This window comes from Chelon labrosus (assembly GCF_963514085.1).
Source record: "Chelon labrosus genome assembly, chromosome: 10".
NCBI lineage: Eukaryota > Metazoa > Chordata > Actinopteri > Mugiliformes > Mugilidae > Chelon > Chelon labrosus.
The window spans coordinates 5,334,661-5,351,458 of record NC_140360.1 but is presented as its reverse complement, the minus strand read 5'-3'; the positions used below and the strand labels follow the sequence as shown (position 1 = coordinate 5,351,458).

The window sequence follows — 16,798 nt, the reverse complement described above, 5'->3', positions numbered from 1 at the left end:
GTGAAGGAGGGGAGGACCGCCGCCGCCGCCGAGAGGTTCCCTCCCTCCGCTGCTCACACCCAGAACAACTATCAAATGATTTTCCACCCTATCGCTTGCAGATGAACTTGTTCTGCCGTGTTACTCCCGGACACAAACAGTTACAAACACGATTAAAAAAAAAAAAACACAAACACGATTCATTTATCTCAGCTGGAACAAACTTTAATGAGCGAAAACACCAGTCTGTTAGCTCCACCTAGCTGAAGCTAATCCAGCACCCCTGCTTTCACGAAGAGTCTGACGGCGAGCGTTTGTTGAAAAAGGTCCGAGCCCGTCGTCACTCGGACGCAGCTTCAGTCAGTGAGGGAAGAATAAATATCAGAAGTAGCTCTTTGCATAACACAACACAGTTCAACAACACAAACTATGCACGTTATGAACCAAAAAGTAGAATCTACTTGTATAAGCTGAGGACTATGGTGTTAGAGTGGATTGTTGAATGACTGCAGGGTCGGCGGTTTGATTCCTGGCCCTTCTACAAGTGTCCAAAGGCCGGTTAAAACCCAAAATTGGTTCAGAAACGGCTCCCTCGCAAGGCAGCTCTACTGTCATCTGTGTCTATATAAAGTCTGACCATCAGAACATAGTAGTATAATACAGTATATAGGCATTTTGTCTCATATTGTGCTATAATGGATTGCTTACTCACATATCACATGAGAGTAAGCACATAGAGCTATACAACGGAGGTGTCGGCGCTGCTCTGTCCTTTTCTGAACACAGTATCCAACCTTTTAGACTGAACGTAATAGAAATCTGATTTGCTGCACAGGTAACAACGATTAAAATGTTCATAAAGTCAACACATAATTAAAAAAACTATATACAACTATATATACAACAGTGTGTTTCAAGGTGACGGCGAATAGTAAAAACAAAAAATCTATTGTTGGCGAGTTAGTTTGCCGACTACAGCTACTGAAGCTACTGCATTAGCGTCTGCTGAACCTGAATCATGAACAAAAACTAATTTGATCCCATCTGCTCCACCGTCTGGAGGCTATGGGACGTGGCTTCTGACGTCCAAGTGTGTAGCTCGCCGTCACTGCGCAGAACTCACTCACAGATACAGGTGTGATGTTAATGCTCAGAAACCTACGCCCATAAACTAACAGGAGACTAATATGTACAGGTGTTGAAGGTTGATTATTCTGTAGAGAACCCGACCTCCAAACTACAACGTCATTAAATGCTGTTGACTTTGTTCAACTAGGGCAGGTTCGCTTCAGTCATGCTGAGTCGGGCCTTCATCCGAGCGATCCTCTCCTCTTGTTCCAGCTCGTTGAAGTCGAACCCCGTCTGCAACGGCGTAGAGGATGTGGCTGCACCCGGCGACTCCGTCCTGCTCGTCTGGTGGATGCTGCTGCTGCTGCTGCTTTGGGCAGATTCCCCGCCGTCCATCTGCACGTCTCCGTCTTTCTCGTTGTTCTGGTCGGTGCTCTCGGCTTCTTTGTAGGTCGGGTTCTGGGTCTCACGTGACGCCGCCGCCGACGCGTGCTCTCTCCTGGCGTTGCCCTGAACGCTGTCGGCGGGCTGAGCGACGGGACGCACAGCTTTGACTGCGGATGCGTCGCTTCCCTCGTGCGTGTCATTCCTTTTGCTTTTACCGTGGCCTATTTTAGATGTGGCATTTCTCTTCTTGGGCCTGTTGTTGTTGTTGTTTTGCGGCACCTAAAAGACAGAAAACAGAATCACATAAAACTTACATTTAATTGTTGGGATTTACAGTTGTGCATGGTAGAGGTGGCACGGGTTCGACATAGAATAGTCTCTGGTCAGTGTCATTTACTTCTCCCGTCAGTGGTCATAATGTTGTGGCTGTTCGGTGTATATCAGTGGCATAAAATCGTCGTAAAGTTACAATACTATCTTTTATCACAGTAAATATTCAACAATGGTAGTTGTTGCGACCACCAGGTGAGCAACTAAAATGTCAAGTTACCTCCTTCTGCCTTTTATGTGACAGGTCTGATGTTGAAGGGCTGGAGGACTGGGACACTGGCTGCGGTTCACGTCTCTTTTGTCGATCCTGGCTTCGACGGGGCTTTTTGGACAGGTAAATGCGTCCACGGTAGATGACAAGAGCATCCTGGTTAGTCTGCGGTGCCGGGCCCTGCGGTAACTGGGGGGTGTCCGACGTGGGTATCCCGGGCACGGTGTTTTTCAGCACCTTGTAAGCTGCGCGGCTGGAGGCGACGAAAGACATCTGGATGGGATCCCGGGTGGCCCAAAACTCAGTGCCCAGCACCGAGGACACGCTTTCATCATTTCCCGCGTGTGAGGCCCCTTTCTGGCCTTTCCTCCGCACCACCGCCGGACAAATCCATATGCCCTCTGGCAAGTCACCGTGTTTCCTGGCGTCGGAGGAGGAGAGTCCCAGTCGTCTGAGCACTGACCTCGGGAGGCTCTTCAGAGGGATGCTCTTCACTTCAGCCTCCACAGGGATGTAGATTTCCAGACTGCTGGGGTTATCCATGCTCTGTGTATTTCCCTGTGTAAAGGTAAAACGGTTATGAGGAGATGGCTCACTTCCGGGTTCAGTCTACACAGTTACAGATTGATAAAAGCCTCACTCATAAGGCATAAAACAAAACGGTTTTTATCGTGTATTGTGTATCATAGCGTAGCAGGCAAAAACACTTCAGGAACTGGACTTGTAGAGTTTTTTGAGAAGACGTTTCACCACTCATCCGAGTAGCTTCTTCAGTTCTAGGGGACTGGTGAGAAGTCTGAGGTTTAAATAGGAAACTCCTACTGAAACTTGCTTGTTGTGTTAACAACCAGAAACCGTTGCAGCTCATTTCCATTAACGATTAGGTGTTGTGTTTTGTCTCTGTCCTCTTTCCCTATGAAAGGTGTACCCAACCTTTGTTAGGTTCACCTGGTTTCAGCAGGAGTTTCCTATTTTAACTTCAAACTTCCCACCAGTCCCCTAGAACTGAAGAAGCTACTGGGATGAGCGGTGAAACGTCTTCTCAAAAAACTTTTCAAGCCCAGTCGCCTTTTTTAAAATCTTTTTTGGACGTACCACGACCTGGATGACTGAGAACCTTCACAGACAAATATACACGTAGGCCTCATTTTAACAAGATGGCTTAGCTATAGCCAGCTACAGCCATTTGCAATCACAAATAAAGATAAGTATGCTGAAATGGAAAAATACGTTTCTTAGAGTTTTTTTTTAAAGAGTCACAGATTCTCACTTGAATTATTGTTGTGAAATGCTGGCAATGCCATAAAAGCTACTTAAAACCAACTTTCAGATTTGTGGTGCCTTAATTGAGTAAAGAAATCTACACCTAGTCTAATCTCAAAACTGCCATCGCCACACCACTGGGAGAGTGTAAAGAAATGATTTGTGAGGTTTAGTGGTTCTTGATCTAGTCCTGACAGTGTGGTCTATCAACCAATCTGGTTTGGGTTTTCATGTTACTATCGCTGCTTCTTCTTCTTCTGATGTTTTATAGCGGTTGGCAAACGGCTTTTAACTGCACCACCAAAACCTTGGGGCGTGGATCTGATTTTACAACTACTGATCTACTACTACTAGCTTCTCTTCTTGTGTGATGTCCTTTCAGCCACTCACGCTTGTTGCAATGATGAATGTGATACAGTAAGTATCCCGTTATCAGAGTTGGGACACCTTTTATTTGAGTGACTAGCCCCGTCTATGCATCACAAAGCTATGTCAGCAATATTTTTTAGAGATGGAGCAAGACTGGTGGGTCGCGTCAAACTTTTGTGTATCTTTTGTAAATTATGTGGGGCAACACTGATCTAACCTGACGGCTTGTTACTGCATGACAAGTCATCCGAGGAACCTGAATACTCTCAGAGGCGACCGGCGTCACATGCAAAACACAGCTTTTCCTGCTGGTAGTTCCTTAAAGAACACCGACTTGTGCACAACTCTGTGGATCAGCCACCTGACTCAGCTTCAATCTACCTTCACATTTATCTCAAGCCAATAAGTTTAACTTTTTCTGCAATCTGTCACATCCGACCACACATTGCCTGACTTTCGCCCCTCATGTGCAACGATGAGTTTCCGCCGGTTCACCTCTTGTCCTTCGCTGGACCACTTTCTGACCACCGCAGACCAGGAGCACGAACAGGAAGAGCTGCAGTTTTGGAGATGCTCTGACTCAGTCATCCAGCCATCACAGCCTGGTCCCTGTCGAAATCACTCAGATCCATTCAGTTGTCCACTTTCCCCTAACTTCTAACACATCAGCTTTGAGGACAAAACGTCTTCTTGCTGCCTATCATTGCTCACCCGTTGACAGGTGACCCGTGACATTTAATGATCGCATATAAGATGCAGCAGAGGATTATAAAGGAGCACAGAATTGTAAAACCTCCAAGAACAAGCACCTCGACTTTGTACTTAGGCAAATTGCCAGAGAAAGTTTCGTTTCACCGCATCCTGGACTCATTTCGCGGAAGTGTGCCTTTAAGTTGGCCTACTAATTAGCCGGTATGCTTTCTCTACCAAGCAACAGCGAACACAGAAATAACGGGACCCATAGCTACATAGCTAATAGCACATTTTCGACGAAAACAAGACTCGTTAAAATCCAAACCTCGAGCTGGCATGGTCTACTGCGAAGCATAAACCTATAAACCTATTTGGCAGGTTTTTTTTTAAAGGGCAACTCAAACTATACCAACACAGTAACCATGGGAGGCTAGACATTATTCACCGTAGATGAAGAACCAAACATATACCTTGATGAAACAGTCCCAGGTTGATGGAGCACGGTTTAGGTCGTGTTCATTGCCCGTTTCGTTTGTTGCACCTCCCTACTTCTTCGTCGCGAAACAACCGGACTTCCGCGCCGACAGTTTCAGAATAAAAGCGTTATTCAACTACTAGCTATTCTAATCCCACGGGACGCGTCCCCACTTCCTTTAACGTTCAAACTGACGCTACAATTCAGGGGACACGGGCGGCGCCATCTTGGGAGTTCGGAGCCGGAGTCTGCGCAGTACTGTCAGAGAGCGGAGCCACGAGGGGCAGCGTTATCTATGCCCCGCCCACACTTCCGTTAGTCGACAACGCCACCGTCTTCATTTTATATTCTTTGCTTAACTTTGTCTATTCTTGTTTAGTTCCAGGGTTATTTGTGAAAATCACAGTCAAACGCATACAGTGCCTTGCGAAAGTATTCACCCCCCTTGGCATTTTTCTTGTTTTGTTGCCTCACAACCAGGAATAAACATGGATTGTTTGAGGATTTGCTTCATTTAATTTACAGAACATGCCCACAACTTTGAAGATGTTTTTTTTTTTTTTTATTGTGAAGCAAACAACATAGGACAAAATAACAGAAAAAGTCAATGTGCATAACTATTCAGCCCCCTAAAGTCAATACTTTGTAGAGCCACCTTTTGCGGCAATCACAGCTCCAAGTCGCTTTGGATAAGTCTCTATGGACTCCTCACTATCATTTCAGTCTCACATCAATAACGTTACCTGGTCTGCATATTTCCACCTACGCAATATAAATCGTCTCCGCCACTCTCTCAGCCCCCACACCACTTCCATCCTTGTTCACAGCTGTCACCTCCCGCCTTGATGACTGTAACTCTCTCCTCTTCGGCCTCCCCCACAAATCCCTCCATAAGCTTCAAATGGTCCAGAATTCAGCTGCTCGCATCATCACCAAAACTCCTTCGTTTCACCACATTACCCCCGTACTCCAGCATCTCCACTGGCTCCCAGTCAAATCCAGGATTGACTTCAAGATTCTTCTCCACACCTTCAAGGCCATCCATAACCTCGCCCCTCCTTATCTCTCTGATCTCCTCCACCTTGTCACCCCCTCCCGCTCCCTCAGATCCTCCTCCTCTATCCACCTCTCTGTGCCTTCAGCCTGCCTCAGTACCATGGGGAGCAGAGCCTTCATCTGCTCTGCTCCCCAACTCTGGAACTCACTCCCACCGGACATCCGAAACATCGACTCTTTCCCTATCTTCAAATCCAGACTCAAAACCCACCTGTTCCAGAAAGCTTACTCCCCGTGACTGCACTGTTCCATTTTTTATTTATTTTTTCTGCTCTGTCTTGTTTTGTGTCCTTGTGTTTTGTAAAGTGTCCTTGTGTGTCTTGAAAGGCGCTTATAAATTAAATGTATTATTATTATTATTATTATGAAGTTGCCACTGGGATTTTTGCCCATTCCTCTTTGCAAAGCTGCTCCAGCTGCTTCAAGTTGGATGGTTTGCGCTTGTGAACAGCAATCTTTAAGTCTGACCACAGATTTTCTATTGGATTGAGGTCTGGGCTTTGACTAGGCCATTCCAACACATTTACATGTTTCCCCTTAAACCACTCAAGTGTTGCTTTAGCAGTGTGTTTAGGGTCATTGTCCTGCTGGAAGGTGAACCTCCGTCCTAGCCTCAAATCACGCACAGAGTGGTACAGGTTTTGCTCAAGAATATCCCTGTATTTAGCACCATCCATCTTTCCCTCAACTCTGACCAGTTTCCCAGTCCTGGCTGCTGAAAAACATCCCCACAGCATGATGCTGCCACCACCATGTTTCACTGTGGGGATGGTGTTCTTTGGGTGATGTGATGTGTTGGGTTTGCTCCAGACATAGCGTTTTCTTTGATGGCCGAAAAGTTTAATTTTAGTCGCATCAGACCAGAGCACCTTCCTCCATACATTTTGGGAGTCTCCCACATGCCTTTTCGCAAACTCAAAACGTGCCATTTTGTTTTTTGCTGAAAGTAATGGCTTTCTTCTGGCCACTCTGCCATAAAGCGCAACTCTATGGAGCGTATGGCTTATTGTCGTCCTATGTACAGATACTCCAGTCTCTGCTGTGGAACCCAGGGTTACCTTAGGTCTCTGTGCTGCCTCTCTGATTAATACCCTCCTTGCCCGGTCCGTGAGTTTTGGTGGGCGGCCGTCTCTTGGCAGGTTTGCTGTTGTGCCATGTCCTTTCCATTTGGTTATGATAGATTTGATGGTGCTCCTGGGGATCATCAAAGATTTGGATATTTTTTTATAACCTAACCCTGACTTGTACTTCTCAACAACATTGTCCCTTACTTGTTTGGAGAGTTCCTTGGTCTTCATGGCAGTGTTTGGTTAGTGGTGCCTCTTGCTCAGGTGTTGCAGCCTCTGGGGCCTTTCAAAAAGGTGTGTATATGTACTGACAGATCATGTGACACTTAGATTGCACACAGGTGGACATCATTTCACTAATTATGTGACTTCTGAAGGTAATTGGTTGCACCAGAGCTTTTTATGGGCTTCATAACAAAGGGGGAGAATACATAAGCAAATGCCAATTTTTATTTTTTTATTTCTAAAAAATAGTTTTATGTATATATTTTTCTCATTTCACTTCACCAACTTAGACTACTGTGTTCTGATTCATCACATACAATTCAGATTACAAAAACATTGAACTAAAGGCTGTAATGTAACAAAATAGGTAAAAAGCCAAGGGGGGTGAATACTTTTGCAAGGCACTGTACACAAGTAAACTATATTCACCTGTCTCTGTTTAAGAATTGTTGACAACAAGGGGTCTGTATCACATTTTGGTTCCGTGATCGTCAAAGTTCACATTACTGTAAAATTTCAGCTCAACATATAACCGTGTTTCAACAGGAACGTTTGACTCCATATAATCAATGCAGAAATACAAGAAATCATTCAGTAAAGCTTCTGATAATTATTCTCATTTACGTCTTTGGGTAATGACGGCATACTCTGAAGACTCTGTGACGTTTCTACGATCCAGCGGCATGTAAGTTCTGTCCTCTTCATTTGGCTTCATGCTCCTCTGTGTTTTGCTGAGATAAAACAAAAAAGATGTCAGTGGTTTGTTCTGAAAACATCAGCAGAGTTTTCATATTGAGGGTTTGCTGGTCATCATTCTGCTTTAAATATGTGCTTGACACGAAAAACATTCCCTTTAACAGTGTGTAAGTGATTATTCTTCATCAATGCTTTTCTTCTATTCCTATTTTACTGACGGTGATATGTTTAGCAAGATTGTGCTCAGTGCTGCCATCTGGATTCGTGTAGACAGCAGTGCAGCAGATTTTCTCTTCATGATTGTCTTTTATTTTTCTCTGATTCTCCTGCAGTGTCTCCTGACCGGGATCCAACCTCAAGGTCCTGAGAGATGGAAAGTCTGATCAGAACATTGCAGTCACTGCAGCCTGGAGGATACAGTTCAGTTCAGAGACTGAAATTCATCTCCACCTACATGGAGGTAGTTTGTTCCCAAAGACACAGATTCAACCTAGGGCTGCACCTAACCATGGTTTGTACTGAGTTCATATATTGATCAAACATTCCAATTGCCATTTTATAGGCTCAGATGCCATCTTTCTATAACCTTTTTATTCAAAGTGACAAAGAGGATTCAGTTTAAACTGGTTTAAAACTAAATGATTATTAGTTAAAGTGCTACCGATGAGATTTAATGTTATAAATGAACTCACATGAAACGGTAAGTGCTGAAGTTTTACTGCTGCTTGATTGATTGCTGCCATCTTGTTTCCTGTAGACAGCAGCGCAGGAGATTTTTTGTCCATGATGGAGGTGAGAAGCAGTGAAGGTCAGAACAGAGATCTGGAGGATGAGACAGACAGGGAGCTGGAGCAGAGCACGTCAGACTCACTGAGGTTCCCTCCTCCACCTCCAGTGTGGACGGAGTCAGAGTGGGTGAGGGAGGATCAGCTGGTAGGAAGGAACAGTTGGACCAGTTAATAAATAATCAGTAATTTAACACTGATGTGTTACACATCTGTAAGTGGGTGAAACTGAATAATTGGGAATTAAAAAACATAGCTTTCATAAATTATTATAAAAATATACCATTGGCAAAAATCTTCATTGGGGCCTTTGTGAAGCTGTATTTCAAGGGATTCTCACATTCCAGTCTGAAGTAATATGTGTCATCAGAAACCATGTTATTCAGGGTTGTGGTGCAGTCTCTGTCCGTCAGTACTCCCACCAATTCTCCTTTTGTTCTAGTTTTACTATCAAACACAACTTCATCATTACTGCTCTTTTTCCACACTGCTTTACATGTCTGATCTAAATAGTTGTTATATGTGCTCTCTATATCAAAGGAGCAGGGGATGGTCACACAGGATCCTCTCAGAACCTCTATAGTCGGCGGCATATTGACTCTCCACTGTCCACACTGGACACCTGAAACACAAACACACAGTTTATGAAGAAGAAAAGGAAACAGTAGTTCTCAGCAGCAGTCTAGTGGTAATGACTGATACTCACTCTCTACAAAGTCATTACTGTTACCAGATTTATAATTATTATGTTAAAAACAGAATTATCTGTCAGTTATTTTCATGATTAATTGTTAAATTTAAACTGTAAAAGAAATCCAACTTCAAAGATATTAAAAGAAATTCAGTCGGTAGTTCAATTCAATTATAATCTTATTATTTTAGAGTTTTAGCAGAAGACAAAGTAACTCACAGGAAACATCAGCTGTTAAACTTGTGGTAACAGATGAATCAGGGCTGCCATCTTGTTTCCTGTAGACAGCAGTGCAGGAGATTTTCCGTCCATGATGAAGCTGAGAAGCAGTGAAGGTCAGAACAGAGGTCTGGACTTTAGTGTTCTCCTCACTCTCCTGCAGTGTCTCCTGACTGTCACCCAGTCTGGGGCTCCATGTCAGAGTTGGAGGATGAGACAGACAGGGAGCTGGAGCAGAGCACGTCAGACTCACTGAGGTTCCCTCCTCCACCTCCAGTGTGGACGGAGTCAGAGTGGGTGAGGGAGGATCAGCTGGTAGGAAGGAACAGTTGAACCAGTCAATAAATAATCATTGATTATTAATTTGTAGTAAATCTACAGCTGAATGAAACTAAATGATGGCAACTTTAAAAGACAAAAAATAACAATAGCTATCAAAACTTACCTTTGGCCACAATCTTGATTACATCATTTTTGAAGTCGTATTTCAAGGGATTCTCACATTCCAGTCTGAAGTAATATGTGTCATCAGAAACCATGTTATTCAGGGTTGTGGTGCAGTCTCTGTCTGTCAGTATTCCCATCAATTCTCCTTTTGTTCTAGTTTTACTATCAAACACAACTTTATCATTACTACTCTTTTTCCACACTGCTTTACATGCCTGATCTAAATAGTTGTTAAATCTCCTCTCTATATCAAAGTAGCAGGGGATGGTCACACAGGATCCTCTCAGAACCTCTATAGTCGGCGGCATATTGACTCTCCACTGTCCACACTGGACACCTGAAACACAAACACACAGTCTATGAAGAAGAAAAGGGAACAGCAGTTCTCAGCAGCAGTCTAGTGGTAATGACTGATACTCACTCTCTACAAAGTCATTACTATAACCAGATTTATAATTATTATGTTAAAAACAGAATTATCTGTCAGTTATTTTCATGATTAATTGTTAAATCTAAACTGTAAAAGAAATCCAACTTCAAAGATATTAAAAGAAATTCAGTCGGTAGTTCAATTCAATTATAATCTTATTATTTCAGAGTTTTCGCAGAAGACAAAGTAACTCACAGGAAACATCAGCTGTTAAACTTGTGGTAACAGATGAATCAGGGCTGCCATCTTGTTTCCCGTAGACAGCAGTGCAGGAGATTTTCCGTCCATGATGGAGGTGAGAAGCAGTGAAGGTCAGAACAGAGGTCTGGACTTTAGTGTTCTCCTCGCTCTCCTGCAGTGTCTCCTGACTGTCACCCAGTCTGGGGCTCCATGTCAGAGTTGGAGGATGAGACAGACAGGGAGCTGGAGCAGAGCATGTAAGACTCACTGAGGTTCCCTCCTCCACCTCCAGTGTGGACGGAGTCAGAGTGGGTGAGGGAGGATCAGCTGGTAGGAACAGTTGGACCAGTTAATAAATAATCAGTAATTTAACACTGATGTGTTACACATCTGTAAGTGGGTGAAACTGAATAATTGGGAATTAAAAAACATTGCTTTCATAAATTATTATAAAAATATACCATTGGCAAAAATCTTCATTGGGGCCTTTGTGAAGCTGTATTTCAAGGGATTCTCACATTCCAGTCTGAAGTAATATGTGTCATCAGAAACCATGTTATTCAGGGTTGTGGTGCAGTCTCTGGCTGTCAGTACTCCCACCAATTCTCCATTTGTTCTAGTTTTACTATCAAACACAACTTTATCATTACTACTCTTTTTCCACACTGCTTTACATGTCTGATCTAAATAGTTGTTATATGTGCTCTCTATATCAAAGGAGCAGGGGATGGTCACACAGGATCCTCTCAGAACCTCTATAGTCGGCGGCATATTGACTCTCCACTGTCCACACTGGACACCTGAAACACAAACACACAGTCTATGAAGAAGAAAAGGAAACAGTAGTTCTCAGCAGCAGTCTAGTGGTAATGACTGATACTCACTCTCTACAAAGTCATTACTATAACCAGATTTATAATTATTATGTTAAAAACAGAATTATCTGTCAGTTATTTTCATGATTAATTGTTAAATCTAAACTGTAAAAGAAATCCAACTTCAAAGATATTAAAAGAAATTCAGTCGGTAGTTCAATTCAATTATAATCTTATTATTTTAGAGTTTTCGCAGAAGACAAAGTAACTCACAGGAAACATCAGCTGTTAAACTTGTGGTAACAGATGAATCAGTGCTGCCATCTTGATTCCTGTAGACAGCAGTGCAGGAGATTTTCCGTCCATGATGAAGCTGAGAAGCAGTGAAGGTCAGAACAGAGGTCTGGACTTTAGTTTTGTCCTCATTCTCCTGCAGTGTCTCCTGACTGTCACCCAGTCTGGGGCTCCATGTCAGAGTTGGAGGATGAGACAGACAGGGAGCTGGAGCAGAGCACGTCAGACTCACTGAGGTTCCCTCCTCCACCTCCAGTGTGGACGGAGTCAGAGTGGGTGAGGGAGGATCAGCTGGTAGGAAGGAACAGTTGGACCTGTTAATAAATAATCAGTAATTTAACACTGATGTGTTACACATCTGTAAGTGGGTGAAACTGAATAATTGGGAATTAAAAAACATTGCTTTCATAAATTATTATAAAAATATACCATTGGCAAAAATCTTCATTGGGGCCTTTGTGAAGCTGTATTTCAAGGGATTCTCACATTCCAGTCTGAAGTAATATATGTCATCAGAAACCATGTTATTCAGGGTTGTGGTGCAGTCTCTGTCCGTCAGTACTCCCACCAATTCTCCATTTGTGCTAGTTTTACTATCAAACACAACTTCATCATTACTACTCTTTTTCCACACTACTTTACATGTCTGATCTAAATAGTTGTTATATGTGCTCTCTATATCAAAGGAGCAGGGGATGGTCACACAGGATCCTCTCAGAACTTCTATAGTCGGCGGCATATTGATTCTCCACTGTCCACACTGGACACCTGAAACACAAACACACAGTTTATGAAGAAGAAAAGGAAACAGCAGTTCTCAGCAGCAGTCTAGTGGTAATGGCTGATACTCACTCTCTACAAAGTCATTACTGTTACCAGATTTATAATTATTATGTTAAAAACAGAATTATCTGTCAGTTATTTTCATGATTAATTGTTAAATCTAAACTGTAAAAGGAATCCAGAGTTTTAGCAGAAGACAAAGTAACTCACAGGAAACATCAGCTGTTAAACTTGTGGTAACAGATGAATCAGGGCTGCCATCTTGTTTCCTGTAGACAGCAGCGCAGGAGATTTTCCGTCCCTGATGAAGCGGAGAAGCAGTGAAGGTCAGAACAGAGGTCTGGACTTTAGTTTTGTCCTCATTCTCCTGCAGTGTCTCCTGACTGTCACCCAGTCTGGGGCTCCATGTCAGAGTTGGAGGATGCGACAGACAGGGAGCTGGAGCAGAGCACGTCAGAGTCACTGAGGTTCCCTCCTCCACCTCCAGTGTGGACGGAGTCAGAGTGGGTGAGGGAGGATCAGCTGGTAGGAAGGAACAGTTGGACCAGTCAATAAATAATCATTGATTATTAATTTGTAGTAAATCTACAGCTGAATGAAACTAAATGATGGCAACTTTAAAAGACAAAACATAACAATATTAGGGATGGCTCGATACAACTTTTTCATGTCCGATACCGATACCGATACTGCAACTTGGAGTATCTGCCGATACCGATATCAATCCAATACCTTCTTTTCTCCTCTGTTAAGTTGTTTAAAATACATATAGTTTGTATAGATGTAGCCTACTTTGCTTAATATGGACATCTAAAAACACCATGGTCAAACTGTGCAACAAATATTCTGCTCCCCTAAGGGAAGAAATAAAACAGCCCACGATGTGCCTCAAGCCATAAGCTCTTTATTTAAACTTCAAATCAGTGCAAACTGCAAACTTGAATGTTTCTTCTTTCACATGTAACCTCTGGGGTTGAACTGTATGTAAAACACCCATATCAAACTAGATATAGAATGGACATAGTTCCAATGTTCCAAAGAAGACTATAGGACAGGGGTGCCCACACTTTTTTGGCTTGCGAGCTGCTTTTACAATGACCAAGTCAAAGTGATCTACCTATCCTAAGTCATATTAATTGTTGCTACAGTGTTAAAAGCTCTATCCATCTTTGTTTTTATTTTTATCAAGAAAAATTGGTGCACTGCACCTTTAGAAAAACAGCGCTGTCTCTTTAAGAAAGATGGTAGTCTTGAGTTGTTGTGGCTGAAGTTGTGTGTGGCTGTGGATGTGTGCCGCTGAACTCGAGGGTATGTTGCAAATATAAAGTAAAATAAATAAAGATGAACGTTTGAATTGCTGTTTGTTTTGGAGGTGCAACAGATAATTGTTAAGCCAGACTAACATCTAAAACATTTTTTTTTTTTTTTTTTTTCAATGCACGCGATCTACCCGCACCGGTCGATCGCGATCGCCGTATGGGCACCCCTGCTATAGGACATACAGCTGCTTTAAGTGACTGCTAACTTTAAATAACTGTCACAAACACTTGCGTCCGGTTCTGCTGCCACCTCTTGAGACACTCGCATTGCATAATTGGTTGCATTAGGCTGTTTTACTTTTCTCTTCCTTGCGTGCAAAGTAACTCCACACAGCTGTAGTTATTGTTTTCGATGTTCGATCCTGAAATTTTGACCAATATCGGACCGATACCGATCCTAAGTATCGGATCGAGCCATCCCTGAATAAAAACTTACCTTTGGCCACAATCTTGATTACATCATTTTTGAAGTCGTATTTCAAGGGATTCTCACATTCCAGTCTGAAGTAATATGTGTCATCAGAAACCATGTTATTCAGGGTTGTGGTGCAGTATCTGGCTGTCAGTACTCCCACCAATTCTCCATTTGTTCTAGTTTTACTATCAAACACAACTTCATCATTACTACTCTTTTTCCACACTGCTTTACATGTCTGATTTAAATAGTTGTTATATGTGCTCTCTATATCAAAGGAGCAGGGGATGGTCACACAGGATCCTCTCAGAACCTCTATAGTCTGCAGCATGTTGACTCTCCACTGTCCACACTGGACACCTGAAACACAAACACACAGTCTATGAAGAAGGAAAGGAAACAGTAGTTCTCAGCAGCAGTCTAGTGGTAATGGCTGATATCACTCTCTACAAAGTCATTACTGTTACCATGGTTTCAGTTATTTTAGATCTTCACATAATAAATCATTGATTTATTTTGTAGTTTACAGCAAATCTCACTTTGAAGGATGTTTTCTCAGACATTGAGACAATGAGCATGAATGCTTGAACTTAGCAAAAGAGTATTGTGGTAATTTGAAATCATCTTCCAAACCAGGTGTTAATGGGCTTGAACTCACCCTGCAGCAAACAGCCAATGAGAAGGAAAGTCAGGGCTCCAGCCATCTTTGTTTGTCGGGAGAAAGTCTAGTTTAAAGGAGTCTGGAGTTTACACATGAAACACGTTTGGTTCATTTCTTCTATTAAGCTGTTAAAAGACATTTAAGAAATTCTTCTCCATATATTTGGTTATTTTTTATTTTTATGTAAAATATTAACCAAAAAAGGGTTTATTTCTATTAAGACAAAAAGTGAAAAATAATTAAAGTTTGTTTTTAAAACAGAACTGAATTTCTTTCAGGTATCAGATCAAATACATCACATATGTTTCACTCACTGATTGATTAAATTAAGCTCTCCAAAATGATATTCATTGAAAAAGACTCTCCACTTTTATTTAGCAATGTCCAGAAGATGAAAAGACAGTAAAGAATAAAAACAGGAAGTTCTATGCTGGAAGCAGTCATGACAAACATTTGATATAATTCCTTGTTACACGTTCCATGTGTTTCATGTTTCTAAATAGACTCAGCAGCAACAGTCTTCAAAACACAGAGTACTGTTAACAGTGTCACATTTAGAAAAGAAAAGATCTCACCTCTTCCAATGGAAATGTTTGACCTTTTTCTTTGACTTCAAGCTTGATCCCACTAAATCAAATGATCATTGAACATTATATTAACCTTGTATTAATCTTTGATATACAGTTATTCTACATTAAAGATAGAGTAACTTACATTTTCATGAGGTCTGTAGAAAAGCCAGCTTCCTGAAAAGGGAGGTTACACTTTGAAGAAGTATTTAAGAACTGACTTAAAATGAGGAACTCACAGAGAAACCAATGAGAGAGAGGGAATGATATATTATGGACTTGTTATCAGAAATTTATAGGACCACCCTTTTTTCTCACCTTGAAGGTGCTGTAGACATTCAGTTCTCTCAGAAATGATGTTCAAGGAAGAATCTTTGACTTTGTTGCAGACGTTAAATAGACTGATAGTAGCTCTGGGATGTTTCCATTATTTTAGTATCCAGACTGATAATCTGATAACTGGACACTTGGAGATATGCAATCAAATAAAGGTTTTGTTGAACTGATCAGTGCAGCTGTCACTAGTTTTAGTCTTTGATCATTTGACGTACAAATATGCTAATGAGAGTGTGAGAATGAGATATACTGTACTTGTTATGCCGGTTTGATAACCGTTACAAGCGTTAGCTCCCTGTTAGCCTAATTAGGCTGGCCTAAAGCTAATTCATTAGCGAGCTAATTCGCTAGTTAACTTTACCTACCAGGCTGGCTACGTTGGTCACAAACAGCTAACATACAAATAATACTGGATGACACATTTCCTCTGTGTTCTGTTGGTAATTGCAGCAATAGTAACCAGGTATTAAATGGTGAGGAATAGCAGAGAGACCAAGGCTAGCGGCTAGTGACACATCTGACAGCGATCATCCCTCACCTGTCACTCAAAGCGGTAACTCCCTTAATTATGCAGAACTTTAATAATAATAATAATAATTGTAACCCTTAATTGTCCCGCAATGGGGAAATTTCAGTTCCTGCTGTTCAGTTCCTGTTCACACAGTAGTGTGTACAGTTGGAGCAGTGGGCTGCGGCCTCTAAGGACTGCACCCGGGGACCAATTGGGGGTTAGATGCTTGCTCAGGGCACCTCAGCCATGGACACGGCGAACCTGGGACCCCTCGGTCCCAAGCTGCGCCTCTAACCACTACTCCACAGCTCCCCACAGCTAAATCAGAATCAGAATCAGCTTTAATGGCCAAGTGTGTGCACATACGATTAAATTTGACTCCGGTAACTTTGCTCTCTTGTACATAAACACACGGAACTTAAATAAGTGAAAGAAAAATTAAATAAAATAAAAAAAATCTCAATCTATACACAAAAAATATAGAATAAGAGCAGATCAAAATAAACAGATTAGTTAGGAAAAAA

At 42.1% G+C, this 16,798-nt stretch overlaps 2 protein-coding genes across 2 annotated transcripts; both read right to left on the bottom strand.

Moving 5' to 3' along the window:
• Nucleotides 1–181: 181 nt before the first annotated feature.
• On the bottom strand, nucleotides 182–5,005 carry LOC311494751 (uncharacterized protein). Its single transcript, XM_084553972.1, has 3 exons — nucleotides 4,771–5,005; nucleotides 1,985–2,533; nucleotides 182–1,713 (listed from the first exon to the last, which is right to left on the bottom strand). Exons 2-3 carry the CDS (start codon nucleotides 2,516–2,518, stop codon nucleotides 1,252–1,254), a joined length of 996 nt encoding a protein of 331 aa, XP_084410098.1. The 5' UTR covers nucleotides 2,519–2,533; nucleotides 4,771–5,005; the 3' UTR covers nucleotides 182–1,251.
• Nucleotides 5,006–8,476: 3,471 nt separating this feature from the next.
• Nucleotides 8,477–14,901, bottom strand: LOC311495052 (sialic acid-binding Ig-like lectin 10; the record flags this gene model as incomplete). Its single annotated transcript, XM_084554364.1, has 6 exons — nucleotides 8,477–8,570; nucleotides 11,719–11,971; nucleotides 12,110–12,448; nucleotides 12,674–12,985; nucleotides 14,219–14,557; nucleotides 14,856–14,901. 6 exons carry the CDS (start codon nucleotides 14,899–14,901, stop codon nucleotides 8,477–8,479), a joined length of 1,383 nt encoding a protein of 460 aa, XP_084410490.1.
• Between the last annotated feature and the right edge of the window lie 1,897 nt (nucleotides 14,902–16,798).